Source organism: Sinohyriopsis cumingii, chromosome 17 (assembly GCF_028554795.1).
Source record: "Sinohyriopsis cumingii isolate HCF-2022 chromosome 17, ASM2855479v2, whole genome shotgun sequence".
In the NCBI taxonomy this organism is placed as follows: Eukaryota; Metazoa; Mollusca; class Bivalvia; order Unionida; family Unionidae; genus Sinohyriopsis; species Sinohyriopsis cumingii.
The window spans coordinates 69,215,415-69,237,703 of record NC_142977.1 but is presented as its reverse complement, the minus strand read 5'-3'; the positions used below and the strand labels follow the sequence as shown (position 1 = coordinate 69,237,703).

The 22,289-nt window shown below is 35.6% G+C and overlaps 2 protein-coding genes and 1 long non-coding RNA gene across 4 annotated transcripts in view; 1 reads left to right on the top strand and 2 right to left on the bottom strand.

Annotated features, from left to right (window-relative positions):
- The window catches only part of LOC149779186 (uncharacterized), a 240,726-nt gene extending 231,836 nt beyond the window's left edge, over window positions 1–8,890 (bottom strand). The window contains exons 1-2 of the mRNA XM_089938405.1: window positions 8,798–8,890; window positions 2,175–3,112 (exon numbers count right to left, since the gene is read on the bottom strand). Of these exons, the coding sequence (XP_089794531.1) occupies window positions 2,175–3,031 (857 nt within the window). The 5' untranslated portion in view covers window positions 3,032–3,112; window positions 8,798–8,890. The remainder of the gene's footprint in view (window positions 1–2,174; window positions 3,113–8,797) is intronic.
- A 263-nt stretch (window positions 8,891–9,153) lies between these two features.
- Window positions 9,154–12,429, top strand: LOC149779185 (uncharacterized). Its single transcript, XR_016415584.1, has 3 exons — window positions 9,154–9,429; window positions 10,259–11,935; window positions 12,316–12,429. It is a non-coding gene; the product is annotated as an uncharacterized LOC149779185 (long non-coding RNA).
- Window positions 12,430–13,604: 1,175 nt separating this feature from the next.
- On the bottom strand, window positions 13,605–20,214 carry LOC149779184 (P2X purinoceptor 7-like). Of its 2 annotated transcripts, XM_089939757.1 has the most exons (4): window positions 20,197–20,214; window positions 19,604–19,784; window positions 18,575–18,721; window positions 13,605–13,919 (listed from the first exon to the last, which is right to left on the bottom strand). In XM_089939757.1, exons 3-4 carry the CDS (start codon window positions 18,578–18,580, stop codon window positions 13,662–13,664), a joined length of 264 nt encoding a protein of 87 aa, XP_089795883.1. In that variant the 5' UTR covers window positions 18,581–18,721; window positions 19,604–19,784; window positions 20,197–20,214; the 3' UTR covers window positions 13,605–13,661. The 2 variants fall into 2 exon arrangements, with proteins under 2 accessions (XP_089795883.1, XP_089795882.1); XM_089939756.1 differs by lacking the exon at window positions 20,197–20,214 and having other exon boundaries at window positions 19,604–20,049.
- Window positions 20,215–22,289: the final 2,075 nt, after the last annotated feature.

Sequence of the window (22,289 nt, the reverse complement as noted above, 5' to 3'; positions counted from 1 at the left end):
TTATAATGGTCTTTCACTATAATGGTCTTTCACTATAATGGTCCCTCACTATGTACCGGTAATGATCCATCACTATGTAATGGTCTTTCACTATAATGGTCCCTCACTATGTACTGGTAATGGTCCATCACTATGTAATGGTCTTTCACTATAATTATCCCTTACTATGTACCGGTAATGTTCCCTCACCATGTAATGGTCCCTCACTATATAATGGTCTTTCACTATAATGGTCCCTCACTATGTAGCGGTAATGGTCCCTCACTATATAATGGTCTTTCACTATAATCATCCCTCTCTATGTACCGGTAATGGTCCCTCACTATATAATGGTCTTTCATTATAATGATCCCCCACTATATAATGGTCTTTCATTATAATGGTCCCTCACTATATAATGGTCTTTCATTATAATGGTCCCTCACTATATAATGGTCCTTCACTATAATCATCCCTCACTATGTAATGGTCCCTCACTATACAATGGCCTTTCACTATCATGTTTCCTCACTAGGCAATGGTACCACTCTATGGTTGTTATTGTATAATGGTCCCTCGATATAATTATACTTCATTTTAATTCATTGTGTCATCTCACATATATAAAAAATGTAGCTCTTCCTCCAAAAATATCCCTGTACTTCCTTGTTTTGACCTCCGCCCCACAATGCCAACATTCACGGACAGTTTATATGCTGTAATAGAAGGGTTTAGTCCCTTACATACAGCTTATACGCTATCATACAAGGGTTTAGTCCCTTACATACAGTTTATATGCTATAATACAAGGGTTTAGTCCCTTACGTACAGTTTATATGCTATAATACAAGGGTTTAGTCCCTTACGGACAGTTCATATGCTATAATACAAGGGTTTAGTCCTTTACGGACAGTTTATATGCTATAATACAAGGGTTTAGTCCCTTACAGACACGGAACAACACTGGGGCATGACCGAGAGGTCCCAGTTTTATATATGTATCGACAATTGGGCCAGTCATCACTCAAACCAGTTCTCAGACATCTGAGGCATTCAACATTGAGTTATCTGAAATTATGTAAAATCAACCCATACCCCTGCCAAAGTAATTTAACAGTTCCTGACAAGCTACACCCATTTGACTTTTACAGTGTCTAGCTCTAATGGTATAGGAGTTTAATACATATGGACTGTATTACTATATCCATGTGCTTCAGTGAAAGAGCTGGTAAACCAAAATAGTGCTGACTAATACTGGTAATTCAAATTACGACATAGAAAAATATTAGTGGTCACACTGCTTGTTTGCCAATAATTATAACATGTACTATGCTTTTTTATTATTATAGCAACGAACTTCTGATATTTCATTTACCTATCATGTGTTACCCTTGTTCAACAAATACCTACCCTATGTTACCCTTGCTCAACAATTACCTACCCTATGTTAACCATGTTCAACAATTACATACCCTGTTACCTTGTTCAACAATCATCTACCCTGTGTTACCCTTGTTCAACAATTACCTACCCTATGTTACCCTTGTTCAACAATTACATACCCTGTTACCTTGTTCAACAATCATCTACCCTGTGTTACCCTTGTTCAACAATTACCTACCCTATGTTACCCTTGTTCAACAATTACATACCCTGTTACCTTGTTCAACAATCATCTACCCTGTGTTACCCTTGTTCAACAATTACCTACCCTGTGTTACCCTTGTTCAACAATTACCTACCCTTTGTTACCCTTGTTCAACAATTACATACCCTGTTACCTTGTTCAACAATCATCTACCCTGTGTTACCCTTGTTCAACAAATACCTACCCTATGTTACCCTTGTTCAACAATTACCTACCCTATGTTACCCTTGTTCAACAATTACATATCCTGTTACCTTGTTCAACAATCATCTACCCTGTGTTACCCTTGTTCAACAAATACCTACCCTATGTTACCCTTGTTCAACAATTACCTACCCTATGTTACCCTTGTTCAACAATTACATACCCTGTTACCTTGTTCAACAATCACCTACCCTGTGTTACCCTTGTTCAACAACTACCTACCCTATGTTACCCTTGTTCAACAATTACATACCCTGTTACCTTGTTCAACAATCACCTACCCTGTGTTACCCTTGTTCAACAATTACCTACCCTGTGTTACCCTTGTTCAACAATTACCTACCCTGTGTTACCCTCGTTCAATCTCTTTGGATTAACCTTGACCTTGTCCTGATTGAGTTTGCCCCCTACATCTAATCCTGCAGCATCAGGCACACATCCACCTGCAGCAACATTCATTTTGGTGTCAAGAAGGGCAGGACCCTTACTGGAGTCCATGCTAATAGCAGGCAAGTCTGAATCATCTTTCTTGGTGCCTAGGTTTGCGTCACTTAATCTACTCCTCAGGTTTTGATGAACATCCATCAAACCACTTGCGATACTACTGGCAAAGCTAGATTTAATACCACTCTTGCTGGTCATATGATCCAGATGTGGAGTGGCCACCATTTTAATTCCACTCACACCAATGATGTTGCTAGAAAGTTGACTACTTCCACCAGCAATAAGACTATGCAGAGACTTTCTGGCAAGGTTGCCATCAACTAAACCACCACTCAAGTTGGTACATTGTTTGACTGCCTTGTTGATGCCAGCTGTGCCCATATTTGCCTTCAGTAGATCAGAAGCACTGACATCTGTGCACATTTTACTAGTGCACAAATTTGTCAATGTTTTCCTTCCATTAACATCTATACCAACCCTGCTTCTGTCAGCCATATTTGACTTGATAACAATCCCAAGATTTTCTGAGCTTTTGTTATCATTGTCTTCATCACCAGAGATCAATTTTTGCTGTGAAAGCTTAATGCCACCTATCAAAGGGTTCAAACTAGGGTGTGTCTTCTCCAGGTCCTGACTACCTTTGCTTATAAAAATATTTGTCAAGGTTTCTGAATCACATCCAGGAACTCTTGGACTGAATGGACCAATATATTTCATCAAGGTGGCCGACTTTTTGTTTACATCAATCAGATCCATTTTGTTTATTTATTTTAGCAAGGCCTTCAAAATATTGGCACACACTTGATATACCTTCTGAACTGAATTCATGTATCTTTCCTGAAATATAAGACACATTAAGTGGTTGATCAATTTAATGTTTCTGATGTGTAATACCTTAAATATAAAACAAATTAAAGTGGCTAATCAATTTAATGTGTATAGAATAAGATAAAGGATAAAATGGGACTTGTATTCCAATTACTAAACAGAGGAACTCACACGAGTATTCAGTTACTAAACAGAGGATCTTATATGAGTCCTCAAGTCAAATAAAATTTATGAAAAAAGTTTGAACAATTTCTGTTTGGTGTGAGTTGCAATGTCATCAAAATTTTACAAAAGAAAACTACAGAAATGACAGCTTCAAATTTTGATGTTCAAACAGAGATTGAATTACATTTGCAAATGTGATAAAAACCAACTGATACACATTTTCTGCATTACAATAAAATTGATACAGCAGTCTTTTTCCAGAACTAAGTGCAAGTGTGGGTGTGAAAAGAATTAGATAGCATCACCATCCTGCATTTACAATTCAAAACAAAAAGCAACTAGTTTTCTCAGGTTTTTGCAGTCTAAAGTTAGGTTTCAAACTTAAAATTGTTCTCCGCCACTCTTTATTATTTTCAAAGCAGAGAACAAACATATAATAAATACATTCAGCTGTGTTTGGTACACCATGTAAAAATTCTGGATCCTGATTGTCTTGCAACTAATCAATTATACGTGGGCTGATTTTTTTAAATAAAAACTCAAAAAGTTTAATCCCTCTTACATTAATAAACTGCAATGAATCAATTGCAAAAGCCTGTATAAATTTAATCTCCAAATAAATCTGAAATGGAAAATTAGAAGAATATTATTGTTCCTCCATAAATACTGATTGCTGTAATGCTGGTTCTCAAGACACATTTCAAACCAAGATATGCAAGTCCATAGGCAAGTGTGGCTGAGAAAATGAGCAAACGCCATCCAGGGTATTGATGTCAGATGGATGGATACACATCATCAATTCCATCCATCAACAAGAACTGCTTTGTAACCTTACCAATAAACAAAATCCCTGGACTGTGAAGTACTGAACACAGTGACCTAGCTTTTCGTGATGGTTTCTGTTGTTGTTGTTGTTGTTGTTGTAGGGTTTAAAGCCATTTTGCACACACGATAGGCTATACATGGCGGCCAGTATTAATGGTGAAGGAAGAACCCGGGAAAACCCCAGAAAGAACCACCTACCCACGAGAAGCTACTGGCAAGCTTTCTCACTTATCCACATTAGCTGAATCCGAGACTCGAACCCACGCAGACAGAGGTGAGATGGCAGTGATCCGTAACGAATAGTGCTTTAGACCACTCGGCCACTCGGGGCCCCAGTGATGGTTGCAATAATTCTCCTAATATAATGAACTACCATATTATCTGACTCCAAATCAACAGCATCAGAGAAAATTATGTAAATACAAACTCTAACCCGAGTGTTGACGCTAGACAGACAGAAAGCATCAATCTAAATGCCATAATTACTTTGCAATCAAGTCAAAAAATGTCAAATTAGACAGAACTGGAAGAAATGATGGAAGCAAAGATCAAACAGAAAAAGTACATGAATAAAAAACTTGGAGGCATGCAGATTCAGTGTCATGAAAATCAAATATAAAAACTCACAATTTTATTATCAACCAAACATCAAATTAAAATATGGCCGAGTGGTCTAAAGCGCTCTTCATTACGGATCACTGCCATCTCACCTCTGTCTGCAGCGGTTCGAATCTAGGATTCAGCCAATGTGGGTATGTGAGAAAGCTTGCCAGTAGCTTCTCGTGGGTCAGTGGTTCTTTCCGGTGTTTTCCCGGGTTCTTCCTCCACCATTAATACTGGCCGCCATGTATAGCCTATCGTGTGCTGAAAAATGGCGTTAAACCCCACAACAACAACAACAACAACAACATCAAATTAAAATACAATATATCAATTAATTAATTCATCTGAGAGAAACAGAGAGCTGGACTTGCAAACTACAAACCTGTATTATCACAATAATATTTACCAGTAAGCCAGAATAAAAGCTAAATATTGGATGGGGAAGTTGCTATTTAAAACAATAAATCTGTTTTAAAAACACATTATTGCCCAAGATGAGTTGTCAGCAGTACATAAACCTGTCTGCCCCAACCAGGAATGACTTGACCCAAGATCTATAATACTACTGGTTGTAAATAAATGTTGCTGCATTGCAAATATGGTGTAATTTACGTTAGGAAATATTGAAATATAAGTTAGGACCCAACAGCCCTGTCCATGAACTGGCAGACTACACATGACATGCAACTGATGACAGACCACAAATAAGTTCACTCGTACATGCATGTGCCAACTGTGGTTGTGATGGCGGTCATGTGGAGTGATGTGATATGTAATAAACAAGAGCTGAAGATTATATGTCTCTTTCAAGTGGTGTAACGGAAGCCACCTAGGTGGAGCAATCTAAAATTGGCCAAAGATAGAGTTATAGGATAATCATGAATTACAGATTTTCAAAGGTTATGGATTAGCTTTTTCATCAAGAAAGAAATAAACCTTTGTTAACTAGTATTTTGCAAGCAAACAGACTGCTATTGAAGATCACTCATCTCTCACTATACCATCTCAGTTCATATCCATGTCAATTCTGAAAGAACAATGACTCAAACAATGATCAATCAGCAACTCAGACCACGACAGCTCAGATTATAACTAGCTGGAAACTCTCACCATGACTCTATTAACAACTCAGACCATAACTAGATGACAACTCAGACCATGACCCAACTGACAACTCAGACCATAACTAGATGACAACTCAGACCATGACCCAACTGACAACTCAGACCAAGACCTATTAACAAATCAGACAATAACCAATCGCAAACTCAGACCATAACTAGTTGAGGACTTGAATATGATTTAGTTGGCAACACAAAACATGATCCAGATGGCAACACTGAACACAATCCAGTCAATGACTCAGAATGAGATCCAGTCGGAGACTCGCACCAGTTTACAACAAAACCTACAGTCAGAGGTGCTATCAGAAGATAAAAAAAGGAGGTTGTGGTTGTTGTGGGGTTTAACGCCATTTTTCAGCACATGATAGGCAAGAAGCTACTGGCAAGCTTTCTCACATACTCACATTGGCTGAATCCTAGACTCGAACCGCCGCAGACAGAGGTGAGATGGCAGTGATCCGTAACGAAGAGCGCTTTAGACCACTCGGCCACTCGGGGCCCCTATAAAAAAAGGAAGAGAACAATTTGTGGTCAAAAATCTTTGGTCATTACATCATGTGTCTTTCCAATATGACTTCAAATGAATGCATCACATCTTACACGTAGTATGAGTTTTCCCTGACTCTTCCCATCGCATTTTTTATATTTTCACCTTTCTTTGGGGGTGTCAAAATATCTAAAATGGGGCCAATTAACAGAGCAAGTGTTTAACTGAGACTACATCAAATAATATAATGAATGTTGGTCGTACCTAATCCTACAATGTAAGATGCTTCTTATATTTCTGATTTGGTGCAACGCCTTACTGCATAAGTAAAGGCCTTGTGTAGCATGTTCCCATGTCGACTGACAGAAGACTGAGAGGTAACATTTTCTGAAATATCTTGCACACTTGGCAGTCCATATCAACACTCTTCCACAAATGTAAATCTAATTGATTATACTTACTTCACTCTCTTTATCCTAAAGATTCCAAATCTGGCAGTAGCAAATGAATGCATTTTCATATTCCGTTAAGCTGGTTGGAATGCAATGGAAGCCAGGAATGCCAGAACTGGATTAGGTTGAAGATTGTTTGGATAGCTTTATTTTTTTTGTTCAAGATATGTTGTATCCTTTAAACCAATTTCAACATTCCCTCTCCCCTTCTACTGCATTCAAACCAACTGAAATGTAGGTCAACTAAACTTGAAAACACGTCCATTTGTTTGTGTGCGGATTTGAATGTATTAAAAAAAGACAAAGTAAAGTCAGTCCAAATCAAAATGACTTTAATTTGTGGAAAAGCTTCAATATGCAGGGATCGTCCTGGGCTTCGCCAATGTCGCAAACTGCGATGTTTTTTTCTTATTGGCGACAAAAATATCCCAATTGGTGATTTTTTTGTCGACATACTTTTTGGTTATTTAATTTGTACATACAATCATGGATTTGGACTGGATAAATTAAAAGGCAGAACGAAACGAAGCCACAAACTTGACTAAGCAATGCATTAGAATCAATCTGTTACACGAATGATCCTTTGTTCTTATTGACAACCCCATCTTTTACAGTGCATTGTTACATCATAATCTGCTTATGCTGACATCTGAGCTGAGTACTGTATGCTGCGATACAGTCAATCATGCTACCGCACTATACCTAAAACTGACCGACTTCTGAAGACGCGAATAGAACAGATACAATTAACTGAATGGCTAATCCTTCTGTTTTTTTTTTTTTTATACATATACCAATACAATAGTTTTGCTGAACCTTCATAGAAAACTGATAACCTTTGAAGTACCGACTACTGTGTATAAATACAAAGCAAATGGAAAAAATCTCTATCACAATTACATCTGTCGCCAGTACAGCATTTTACTCATTGATCTTTTCCTTTTGCCATCAGTCCCGTGTTACGGCTGCAGAGACTTAAACTCCGCAACAAGAAAGAGCAAAAAAAAACAGTTTTGCATAATTAATAATAATTATTTATTTCACAAAATACAGGAGTGAAAGAATCCCTACATTGGGTGTGAATTTATGCTTATATATACGGTCCAATATTGCCAGGTGTTGACTCATGTAAGTTTCATTCGTGGGAATGGAGATCATATTTTTCTTGTTGAGAAAATTTATACAGCATTCAGTGATCATTCTTGGGATTTAGGAAGCAATTCGCTACAAGCTTTGTGAAGCTAGCCATAAAGGGGGGGGGGAGTCTGCTGAGAGACTACTAGTGTCACCTGTCAGCACTGAGGACTGTGAACGTGCATTCAGTAAGATGAACCTCATAAAAACTGACATCAGAAATAAGCTCTGCATCTCACCTCTCGAGAATTTAATGAGAATCAGTATGTACAGATGTGAAAAATTAGACTTTGAAACTGCATTCAACAAGTGGGCAGCCCTAAAATCACGACGGATCTTCATGTAACACTTTGTAACATTTTGTTAATGCTTGTTGTAATTAAAGTATTAACTAATCCATCTTTTGTAATTTTCATTGCCTGTTACATTAATAGACTAAATTAGCACTTGGAAAACTGTACACTACTTTTTTTGGCGACACTTTTTGAAAATTGGCGACAAAATATTGAGGTTGGCGATTTTTTTGGCGACAGCTTTTTAAAAGCCAGGACCATCCCTGAATATGTGCTGCAAAGTGTGTGAATATTTTTGAAAATTTTGGACGCACGTTCCAGCATAAGTCAACATAGGAACACGTTACGTAAGACCGTTATTTTTAGGGTGTCATTACACCATCGGAACATGTTATGTAAGACCGTTATTTTTGGGCAATAAGACGTACACCAAAACATAATAAACGTGATACGTTTTACATTGCAGTACTAGGAAGTACCTGCATAATGGATTACATGAAATATATTGCTAACAGATACAAAATATATAAGAAAGCACCAAGTAATTTTAATACTAACTAAAACTTCACCAAAAACTGACACAGTAAAAAAAACAATGCAAACACTGCTACCTGTATGTGTTTTACAGTTACAGGTTAGACTTCAAATTTTCTTTGTAACAAACCACTGTTTTTACGTCAAAAACCAATGCGGAAGTGGTTACATTTGGGATATACACACAATTTTAAAATGGCTTAAAGGCACAATAGTGCAGAGTGTCGGTAATTTTGTGAATGTTACAGATCATGTAACTAGTGAAATGTGTCGACTTATAAGCTGAAATAATTCAAAATAACCCTGAGTTTGAGAAGATTAAATTGGGCAATTGATAAATAAACGAGAGAAAATGAATTTTTGTTGGGGCCCGCTTTAATTGAAACTTGTAGGTCACGAACTGTTACGGAAGCCTCACGTGATCACAAAAACGTATACGTCATCTTCGTCCAGTGGGCGGGTTATGAGTCACGTGGTTGCAATTTAAATATCTACTATAAACAAAAATGGCGGACACACGTGAGAGTCAAAAACGTAAAGGTCGCCCGCGCTTGTCGCTTTCCGAGAAGAAACGTCGAAAAACTGTCTGAGAAACCGAACGGGACTTATCAAGGATTCATCTTGGGGACCAGTTTGTTCGATTGAGTGCATTGTTGTAAGAGTTAGGACTGGCATCAGACACTGAAATGGCGAAGTTGTTGTTTGACAGGTAAGCCAATGTCTGTGTTATATGGTGATATGCATTAGTTTCCCCAGAATCAAGTGACTGTGTAAGTGTTCTCCATTTTTCAATATCTTGTTCCTACTGTATGTTTGAAAGCACACTGTTCTATTAATACAATGTTTGCACAAGGACTTGCTTTGTAATATGCCCAAAATAGATGTGATCGGCTGATCAATATTTCACTCGGTGACTGCATTGTGTGTATTGTATGTTGGGGTGGATTATATTATTTATTTTTTATAACAGCGTGCTCATAAAGGTCATTTTGTACACCTGTCAATTATCTTCGTGAGACAGGTTTTTTTAAATTCGGAGAGGGAACTTAGATACATTTACAAACGTTATCATTATTTATATCATATCTATCCCTCTCTCTCTCTCTCTCACACACACACACACACACACGCACACACACCCTTAGGTTAATGTGACATGCACATTACTTGCATAAAAGTTTAATAACCTTATCATGTAAACGTGATGGAACAAATAATAAGATTTTATTGTACATCTTTCAACTACTAGGAAATCTATTATAAAGCACTGTATTGGCTACAATTACAAAAAGGATCTCTAGTCATGATAGGAAAGGATGTTGTAGTGCTACCAGAATATATGGCTGACAGATTGTTATCAGTTAAAGTTTTGAGCTGCAGTCAAGTTAGTTTTATTGATGTGAATTTTTTTTAGATCTATTATTATGTATTCTTGCTTAAATGAAGTATTTCAGTTCTAAGTGTTTAACACAGTGCACAAAGAAACAGATTTAAAACATAACTTATAATACAAATGAATATTTAATTCATATTTTAAGTTACAAAAGTTACAAAGAATAGAGCAAAAGATGAACCCAAGCATACAGAACTGATGGCCAATACATTTTCATGCTTCACATCAACACCTGGCCAAGTGCTTTTGCAACATACTGAGAGAATGAAGACACCTTCAGTATCTGAAGTATTTGCTATTGAATCAGGAAGGTAAAATTGACAAGTTTCTTGCAGATTTTTTTTGTGTTTGGGTGGGGGTTGTCTTACTATTGTCATTCTGCTGAAAACAATGATGTAACAAATGCAGTGCTGATAAAGGACATTATTATAACTGCCAGCAGGTTGAGTTCCCACTTCATGCTTTTCTTAGTTTGAGTTCGAAAAAAAACCTTGAATTTCGCTTTCTCAGAAGTGGGGTTGGGTATTTCAACTGTGCCACTTGATGCATAGAAAAAGGCATAATTTGAACTGTCATTTTTTTGGTTATGCAAAAAAAGTTCCAGTATACTGTGCTGGCTAACCCAATAATCACAGCTGTTTTTTTCCCCCACTCAATACTTAGAGGACCAGTGATCGTATACTGAAATTGTGTCTACATGCCTCATATGCTTTCTTTATGCCGTTTGCCATTTATACATGTATCTATGTCCCACATGCAGTTCTTGCTAACACCCTCTTCCCATCTATCCACTTAGCTCATGATGAATGCACATAAGACATATTTAATTTAAAAACAAAATACTGAGATAACATTTGAAGTTTGTTTTTGGAAACCACTGGCAGTTCATTAGAACTTTATTCATTAGGACTGGTGATATAACTTATTTGTGATTTAATTTACAGTACTGTAAGTTCTTTTTAAATTTCATTTTTTATTCTTGGGAATTAAATGACTTGTTGGTTTTCACTCTTTACTGTTATAAAACTTTTGGAATTGAAAAGCTGTTTCTGTTTTGATGATTGCTCTTCATGCATTATTAACTTTATTTTATCTACCTACTTTTCAAGGTTGCCAAACAAATGAATAATATGGCTTTATTACAATGGTCCCATGACATGAACCAGTTTTGGTTTTCATGCAAGACTGCTAGCAGCTATGGACAATTTTTTGTGAGTTTTCAGTTCTTTTATTTGAAACATATATGTAAACATTTGCTATTGTATACTTTTGCATGAAATCAAAATTACAGTGCATAATCCTTATCTTCTGATTTCTTTTGATGTATTTTTTATCCATATATATTCATCACCAAATCTTCTAGGTATGTAGTTTATTAAAAGTAATTTATTTGAAATGTCAGAGTAATGTGGAATATTGAAGGAACAATGATCTGAGGAAAATTTGAATCCTGCTACGCTAACTATTAGCCAGTTCTACAATGTAGCTTTCGCTTTATGATAAAAATCAAGTTGTCTTATCAATATGGGGTCACCATGACAAAAGAGACCAGCTTTAGGTGCTAAAGTTATTGATTCTGGCATTCTTTCAGAGTATCTTGAGGAGTGTCCTAAATCACATCACCAATACACATGAGTAGATCCTCTCACATGGCCAAGGCATTAATAAATGTCTCCATGAACCTTACCTGGAGAATGAATAGCTGACAAAGCCTTGGCTTGATGAAGATGATCCCAGTAAGAAAACCAAAGTGCTGAAAACCTTGGCACAGGTGCTCTTGGACCAAAGGTCCCTAAACAGTGGAGTATTACTTAAATTTCAGGTATGCCATTTCAGGATTGCAACAATTGCATGGCATTTAAAAGAAAAATGTGAAGAACACTTTAAATATTTTTATTCTCAACTAAATAATAAATTACTGTATATATTTACCATTTGAAGATCTGAATAAGTTAGAATTCATAAGATGTGTGCACATGATACATGTATAGTGACTCTCCTTCTCAAGTCTTTGGTAATTTCAGGTATAATACATGCACATCAGGTATAAACAATTCCATGACACTCTATCAATAAACACTTCAGTAAAGATTTTATGTATGCAAAAATTACCAACAGTAATGATTATTTAATAATTGTATTAATCTGTTAGCAGATTACAAATAACACATGTTACAAGATACATGTTTTTGATAACTGCAGAAGCACTGCTGAGCTTGAAGTTTTTCATCAGCAGATCATGATGTACAGTACAAGAGATTTTCATACATCCCTCCTGTGTACAGGATTAGGAATGAGCTAGCTGCTTTGGATCACAATATCCATAGTGGCTGAGGTGTAATGAGAAACAAAGAAGGGGAGATAGTGTAAGCTTGTTTCACTACAGGACATTAGAAGTAATTTTATATATTGATTGTGCATTATGATCCCTGCCTGGAGATCAGACGAATGGAGTATTATTCACATGTACAAGTCATGAAAACTTTGTATTAGATACAAGTCATTTTGCAACAATCGGCACACATTTATATTTGTGGTAAGGAATCTTAATATTTTCATGCATACAGATCTTGTAATTAGCATTGTTATCATTCTAGTGGATATTTATTTTGATTTGAGCAATGCAAGTCTAATAATTAGATCCAGTGATATGTATAGCACTTTCCCAGGGGACTGACACACTTTATTAAGGATATATGGGGTTTATGGAATATCCTCAGGACGTTTGGGGTAGATGCTGTCATCATGATGATTACTAGCTAATACCTGTTCATGAAAACATGTTGCTTTCTGAAGGAATGGGCAAAAATGCATCCTGTCTCACATAGTATTTTGTGGATAGAACAAATAAGAACAAAAACAACCCCTCAATAACTCCTTGGGAACTGATCATAAGGCTCTAATATTGGGTAAAAAGTTAATATGGGTTAGCATGGAGATGCTTGTCACACATGTTAAGAAAATAAAATTTTCTTTAAAACAGGCATCCATGTTACAACAAAAAAAGCGGCAGATGGTCCATCTACCCTTGCAAGGAAAAGAAAACATCCCCACATCAGGGAGCTTATAAAGAAAGCCCTCATCTGTCAACTTGAGGGAAAGCAGGGTATGCAGAGGAGAAGAGAACTAAAGGAAGATGATCCCAGTAGAATTTGTTGAAACCTGGCACCTCATGAACCACCATCAACTCTAGTTTTGGTGTGGTGAAGGAGATCTCTCGATTTTAATTATGTAAAATATGAAACAGTGTCTGATATATGGAGGTGTCAGCTAAGGCAGGTTACACTTTATATAATATCCTAAAATATCAGTAGTTGAAAATAAAATAATGTATAATATTGTATCTGCAGTTGCTGAAAACATTTTATATTGATTATTTATGATCTTCATGCCCACATTGTTTATAGGTAGAAATAGACTGGTGTTTAAAAAAAATCTGAAAGCATTATTGTTTGATGCAATATTATGTGCATTTATTAGAAAACAATGAATAAAATCAATTGTATTCATTTATATACAAACTCATACATGCAAGAAAGTGTTTAAGTTCATGCAAGCCTAGAGGGGATGAAGCCAGTGTATTGTCCATCTGGATATTTGTCATGTATCTGCCAGAAACAGCAAGAGGGAATTACATGTCTCTGTCCAGACCCCAGCCTTCCATGTTGCCGTAGTATGAACTGCCTATAGGTAGCATGACTGTTGGCACTCATCAAGTCAACTTTATTGTTGAGGACAAGAACATTTTGTCTGTACATCCTGGACAAGGCAAGTACATCCTCATCAAGGATTAGATCTTGAAAAATCTGAAAAATTATTCCAATTGTATTATGCTATTTCTAAAATGTAAAAAAATATATTTTAAGAAATAATAGGAACATGTGCTTATTCAAATGTTATTTATCTTCGATCAGCAAATTCCACTGTGAAATACATGTGGATCAAAACTGCACATGGTTTTTATTTTGACATGAACACTGAGAATTCCATTGCAACTAGCACTGACAGTTTATGTTAAGATGGACAGCTCAAAGTTTTTGGGGAGCATTTCTAGAAGTCAGAGACTCCTGTATTGGGATCAAATAGGAATGGCTGATTGCAGCTTAGATTTGTTTAGTATAGTGAGGTACCCACATTGAAATCAGGTAATGAAAAGAATCTACTCGATGAGTATCAGTTGTAAATTAAAACAAAGTCCTTATCATTTGCATGCATGTCTGTTTTTGGACGGCTTACAATTTTAAAATTCTTTCACAGTGGTTGCAAAGAAATAACATTTACAACAATCATGTTTGTATATCAATTATCAACCTTTGAGAGTCCACCTTGGAAATGGAATTCATTGTAAATGTTGTATTGTAAGAGTAACTATCAAAGTTTTAATTCTGTTTGTAAACTGGTGCAGTATTTTGATTTTATTGGTACAAAGTGCAAGTTGTACATTCATAGGCATGTGCTACACATATCCTGTATACAGAAAGAGGTTTTCTGTAATGTAGCCAACATACCTGTCAAGTTATTCATACCTTTTGTGATATACATTTTGTACATAAAAAATTTAAGCTTTGGCATTAACACGCTCAAGGAATATATAAAAGTTATTGAAAGAATTAAAGAAATTTCAAAATTGCCATTGAATCTAGTAAATTTGTTACACAGAAATCATTTGCAGTAATCACCAGTTCAAAGGTGGAAACATTGAATGCCAAGCAGACTGGGGAATTAAAATTCTTACCCAAAAATGTTAGATCAGATATGAAGAAAAAAAAGTTTCTTGCAAGCCTTCATGTCAGTCTTAATGCTGGATAAAAAAACAATTTAGGATTATTAAATCCTTATGTTTATCATGATACTGCATACATAGTATTATCTTAACATATGTTGGGGCTTTAGAAATACACATTAAGGCATGCATCATATTTAAAACAGAAGAATAAAAGTGTAGTATTTATTTCACAAGACTTAAATGGCTATATGAATTCTGTACATGTCTAATTTTTTTTTTTAAAAAACTGCAATCTAGTCAGGTCTAATTGCTGAACTCCAAAGTAAGATTGCATAGACTTTTTGTTACCAATTTGTATTTAAAAAAAATAAAACTAATAAATGTATTACTGAAGTTGGTTTATTAATTAAATTGAAAAAAGAGCAAGTTGACCTTAATAGTATTGATTGTTTGAATGCCATTAGCGTAGATCATTAATACCTATATATGTAATGATTTTAGCTAATCTACCTTTAGGCCCTCATACAAAGGAATTTATCTATTTTAAGTGTATCTCTGAAGCCGCTGTATATATTGGTTTGGAAGAAGGAAATAGAGTTGGCATTTCTAATGTCAACTGGAATACTATTCCAGAGCAAAGTTCCAGAGTACTGGAAACATTTTTTGAATAATTCCTTATTTGGTTTGGGAATTTTATACTGTTTGATAGACATGGATCACAGTTGTGGAGTATTACCAGATAGCCTATACTTGAATAGTGATTGTAAATATTCAGGAGCACTATTATTGGATATCATGTACATTAATTTGGCTTTTCTCAACCGGATTCAGTCTTTAATAGGTAATAATTTTAACTTACCAGCTAAAATTTTCCTTCTTACTTTCTGGATTGATATAGCCACAATGCACTTGTTTTAAGATGTACCAGCTTTGCTATGATTTTATCATTTGAATTACTCCACACTGCGTTACAGTAGTCTAAATAGGGTTGTATGTAACTGTTATAAAATAGTTTTCTGTACCTTATCCTACTGAAAGCCATAATTTTGAATTAACCTTTTTACTGACATGTTCAATCCATGATAGGTTATTATCTACCAAAACACCAAGTAGTCTATCATGACAAACCATTTGCAAATTTGTATCCTTCCATGTCAGACATAGTTCATCACTACCAAGATTGTTCTTTTTTGCCATGTTGAGATAAGTAATATTTTAGTTCTTCAACTATTTACCACTATGCCATTGCATGTGCACCAGTTGTCCAGTTTGTTTAGGGCATCCTGTAAATAAATTTATAGTTTGTTCTTTGTGTTTTGGATGTCTGACAATGTTGTGTCATCTGCATAGAGATCTGTAGATGAAATTGAGTCCCTTAGTAAAAAGTGGTAGGCCATTAATAAATAGTATCAGTAGTAATGGACCTAAAATTGAACCTTGTGGTACTCCATATCTAATTGTTCCAGGTTCCAACAGAACATTATTTATATAAACATGTTGTGTTCTCTCACTTAAGTTTGAAGTAAACCATCTAATTGTGCCTTCATCACATTGGTTGATTTTCAGTTTCTTAAAAGAATTTCATGTACACCAACCCATAAACTTTCTTGAAATCTACAAATAGAGATCCTATTATTCAACTTTGATCAAGTGGTTGAAGCCATTTATCAGTTAGAGAGATCAAGTCAGTCTCACATGAATGTTTCTGTCTAAAGCCTGATTGAATAGGGTGTAACAGCAACTGTTTCATTAAATATGACATGAACGAGTCATGAACATGTTTTTCAATCAATTTTGACAAGTTTTGGTTGTATTGAAATTGGCTGGTAGTTATCAGCATCATTCTTAGAACTCGATTTGTGCATAGGCATTACTTTTGCAGTTTTCCATATTTTGGGGACAGATGAGGTTGCAATATTTAAATTAATTATGAATGTTATGCTATCTGAAATAGCTGAGGCAGAAGTTTTAATGAGTGGTGGACCAATCTGATCAAGTCCTGTAGCTTTCTTGATATCAAGTTTACTGAGACATTTTTTAGCAGTTTTTTTTATACCTGTGGGATAGAGAAACATACCTCCTTAGGGATTTTTCAGTTCATTATAGTTGTTTTCTATCAGTGGTTCTTTTAACTTAGTGAAAAAAATCACTCAAAACATTTGCAATGTCAGTGTCATCAGTGACTTTTGTGTCATTTACCAGAAGTGAGTGAATTTTATTTGTCTGATCTTTGCGTTACCCCAATGAGTTCACTGAAGACTTTCCAAATGGAGTTTGTGTTGCTCTTTGTGTTTTCAAGCATTGATTGATAAAAAGTTTTTTTTAGCCTTTTCAATCATACCTGTTATGTTATTTCCCCATACTTGATATTATGCATGGTTTCCCATAGCCTTCAATTGATCTCATGTCTTCATAGTATTTAGAATTTCAGTAGTAAATCAGTTAGGTTGGATTTCATACTTTACTCAATGTACTTTTAGTGGTGCATGCTTAGAGACTATATTCATAAATCAGTCCACACTTTTAGAGTTTCACATATGTCATCAAAATTTTGGATAATATTCCATGGAACTTTATATAGGTCATCTTGAAATTGTTATTTACTTAAATTTTGGAAAGATCTGTAAGTGATAGTTTTGTGTGTATGTTTCCTATTTCTGTTGCAATTAACCTTTGTTGTAAAAAAGTAGGATAGTGGTCAATAAGACCAACATTTGGTACATTAACATAAGCCACATTGTTTGGTAGGTTGGTATAAATGTGATCAATAAGAGTGCTTGATATTTCTGTTACACTTGTGGGCTCATTTACCAGCTGGACTAGACCTAATGATTCAAAAAATTATATCCAGTTACTCCTTATTTGAGTATTGAGTAGGTCCTTATTTACACTGCTGAGTATATATGTTTCTTTCTCCTGTGCATGAACATTTTCTATTTGTTTCAAAGAGTTATCATTCCAAATTGCTTTGGAGGAAGGTGACCTATAAATGAAACCAACTAGGAATGATTCTGCATTATTTCGAGAAATTTCCACCCAAATATTCTCAATTTCATGTGACCCCAAGTCAGGTCGCCTTTCTGCATTAACATCTTGTAATGTATACAAGAAAACCCCCCACCCCCCACCCACCCCCCCACCCCCACCCCCCCGCTGTCTCTCTGTCCCTGCATAATGGTTTATTGTAGCCTTGACAGTGAAATAGATTATCATTGTGGCTAGCATTTAATTTGGTTTCAGTGAGTCCTAAAACATGCATATTATTTTCCTTGGAAGACAACATTAACTTAATCTGTTCTATTTTTTCCACTATACCTTGTACATTTAAGTGACCCATGTTAAAACCTTTTGTATTTAGTTTCATATCAATTATATGTATTTCATCATGCAATGGGGTACTCTGTGAGATTGTCTCCATAATACTTTTACCATTTTGGTATCATATAAGGTGGCCATATAAATGAGGTGGCCTCTGTATTTTCTATGGTATCTGTGCATAGTCTTCCTTTATCAAATCATATTGGGGTGGGGTGTTGAGTAGCAACAAAAAGTAAAGCAGTTTAAACATACATTGTTTGGTAAAATAACTAATCCTTTAATACAAGTATACATTTTCTAAGTTGTGCAGAACACTACTGACATAGATATTAGAGTCTTTTTTGTCAAGTTACTTAGTACCAAACATTTTTTAATATCTATCAATAATTGTTTTGCAAAATATAAATAAACAATTACCCTCATTCTTGTCTGAACTATGTGTAGAGCTTGGTCAGCTCAGATTTTAGGCTGCAATGCATTGTCTTCCTCCTCTCCCCCATCTGGTTTTTCAACTTCTTGCTCCATGCCTCATCCTTCCTCTCCCTCTTGCTCTTAAAAGTCGTTCTAGAATTGAGCTTGAAAGTGAGCTGATTTAAGTCTATCTAATGAATTTTAATATGTAAATGTATTTCATAATTTGAAAAATAATATATTCATGATTACTTATCAAACTTATAGGAATATAGTGCTAACTTTGGATCAGAAATTAATACATGAGAGGTTGTGATTTGATGGAAGTTTTTTGGGCTGGATCAGGTCAAGTGTTGGGTGGGGTGGGGATCCAAAATTTAAAAAGGGCCCCTACTTTCCTCGAATGGGCACCAAAGCAAAGTCTATGTGCCTATTTACTCAGTGTACACAATATCCAATAAACATGTGCAAGAATAAAGTTGTGGTCAAACTTCAGCTGACAAGTGACTGTACGTTTGTATGTGTGTACTTTTTTATGATCTGGCCATGAGTTTTCAACCTGGATTCCATATTCTAGTCGCAGATTTAAAAAAAAAAAAGCTTATTTAAAACCTTGTGCATGTAAAGTATTAACTTGGAGAAGCACACAAATTCTTTTCCGCTTTGTTCGAAACGTCAGAAAGATGGGTGTTAGGGGTCCACTGGTGACAATCTGGTTAGAATTTATAAATAGATTAATAAAAATACTCAATTTTGAGCATTTTTAAATATGCCTGATGCTTTTCATTTATAAAATTGAGTGGTGGGGACGTGAGGGAGTATGAATTCTACTGGGCAAGAAATAAAGTGAGTACCAGTGGGTTTTTGCAATACTGTACAGAGCACGTCGATTTAAATTATTCTCGTACCACAAAAACTTTGAAATAACACTATTAAAGTAGTTCTACATACATTTCATTGTTTCCTCTCAAAATTAAAATTAGAAAGGAAAAGGATAAGAAGAAAAGAACGAGATCAGAAGAAGATCGTACTCACCGTTGTTGACATTTTGGGCGGTCTCGTAGCGTGGTTGTGTTTTACGTCATCATCTTCAGTGTTTACAATGTGGCCTATAATTATGCAAATTTCGGTCACCGGAATTATGTGTGTTATTCATTCGGGATCTGCCGATCACTGCCAAGCGGGATTTCAACATGGAGACGATAGATTCGTTACTCTATGTACGAAGATTTCAGAGAGCTCGTATTTCATAACGAGAACCCCTACATACTTGATATTACCCCAGAAATGCCTTTTAAATAGTATTTAATCAGTTGATATACATAAATGTCCCAACATTTTTGCAAGAAAATTCACCCTCAGCTGCACTATTGTGCCTTTAAGTTTATCTTGAGTAATACACGTGTGCTCGACGTCAGCTTAATGTTGAGAAAAAAGAACCAATAATCTAAAGGAAAAAATCATACAGAGTGATAAAAATACCTTAGATTACCCCCATGACCCGTTATGACATAGCACCCCCTCTATCATAGTATATATATATATATATATATATATATATATATATATATATATATATATATATATATATATATATATATTTGCCAGTTTCTTTCTTTGTAACAAACCTCTGTTTCTACGTCAGAAACCAATGCGGAAGTGGTTACGTTTGTGATGAGGTATATTATTAAACAAATCCCAATACAAGCACCGGATTCTCATTGGCTCGTTCGCAGGATGTTGACTGGCAAAGCCGCTGACTCACAAGACGCTATACACACAATTTTAAAATGGCTTAAGTTTAAAGTTGAGTAATACACATGTGCTCGATGTGAGCTTAATGTTGAGAAAAAAAAACCAATAATCTAAAGGAAAAAATCATACAGAGTGATAAAAATACCTTAGATTACCCCCATGACCCGTTATGACATACGACCCCCTCGATCATAGTATATATATCTCTTTGCCAGTTAGGCAAATACACACCTAAGCATAACTATAGGATAAACCATTTCCACTATACTCAACATAATCGCTTTTAGGATATTGAAAAAAATTAATTTTCTTGACTCTAAATATATAAAGACATATTTGCTTGTGTGTCCCGGCTGCCAAACAAGAGATCGTGAGCTCAAAACACACGGCGGCACCCCAGTTTTTTTTTATCATTGTTTTTTTCTTTAAATATATATATGTTCAAACCGTCTTTTAAACTTCCTCATCCTAATTGTTACTTTTCAAATAATTTAAACAAATTTGTATCTTGAAAATGTATCACTCCAGTCCCAGGACGGGCAATGGCTAGTTCAAATATAATTTTCTGACTTTGGCTATCCACCCCCGCTCCCACATAATCTTTATATTGTCAGTAGTAGTAGTGGGTGACGAAGTTGGGACAAGGGGGACTTAATGTTAAAAATGGGTGTTTGCCCTATAGAGACAAAGTGGATTGTATCATGGGTGGGACTGTCTAGTGAAAATGGGAATTTAACATAGGTTGGGACTATTGACGTTGGGACTGTCTAGGGACAAGGGGAAGTTAACATGGGTGACGTCACGGTACTGGACACTGGAGAAACAATGGCAAAAATGATGCAAATGGCTGAATTATATCAAGCGGAGCAGTTAGGAACAGTGTTGCAAGTGGCTGACCTAAATACGCGCTACTCTAGGTAGGGACAAATAAGACATAAAGATACACATACATAGAAATGGGTGTTTGTAATTGAGGGACAACGGAGACTTTAACATTGGTGAGAGTGTCCAGCGACAATGGGAAATTTAATTGGGATTATCTAAGGACAAAGGAACATTGAACATGCATGGCCCTGTCTAGGGACAATAGTGAAATTTTAATGGTGGTAAAAGCCAAACACAACAGAGACAGAGACAGACATATGCAAATACAAGCCCGAGATTTGTATATTAAGCATTACCTAGATCTGAAATTATGTTGGCCGTGTTCATAAATTTGCATAATTTTATAAATGCTATGAATAGACATATTCAAGGAAAAGACCAACGCTAAGTAGATGTGACTGAAAGTAACGCTAAAATTACGAAATTGTCTCAGAAGTTAACCGAGACTAAACATATTCCCGAAACATTAGACTACATTGGTTTAAAATAAAATAGATAAACCTAGAACATATTCATATCTTCAACTTGTGCGGTGATCCTATTTAAAAATCGTAGTATCTATTTATAGATAAAACTGTGGATATTCCTATGGAAAAACCCAAGACTATATTTATAACCTCAAAATTTATTGCTTCAATGACGTCACTGTTACTGGATACTAGTGGAAGAATGGCAACAGTTTTGCAAGTGGCTGAGCTCAGTCATGCGGTTACTGAATAATAGTGTTGCAAGTGGCTTACCTGAATAAGCGCTACTGTAGGTACGTAAGTAGGTGAAATGAATTTCATAGGAAAAAGGAGTTTTATAGGGACAAAGACCAACGCACACACAAACACACGCACACACACATATATATATATACACACACTCACACACACACGCCAGACGCTATCAGTTAAAATAGAATGTAAACATAGAAGATGAAATTTTTCTAAATATTTTATCCCTTACACCACAAAATTACTATCCATCACATTAACTATACAATTTAACACCGCCTAAACACACTATCCCAAGTCTTGTGTTTTAGCTCATAATGTAAACAAAGAAGATGAAATCTCACACAAAGGCTCTTCCTTAA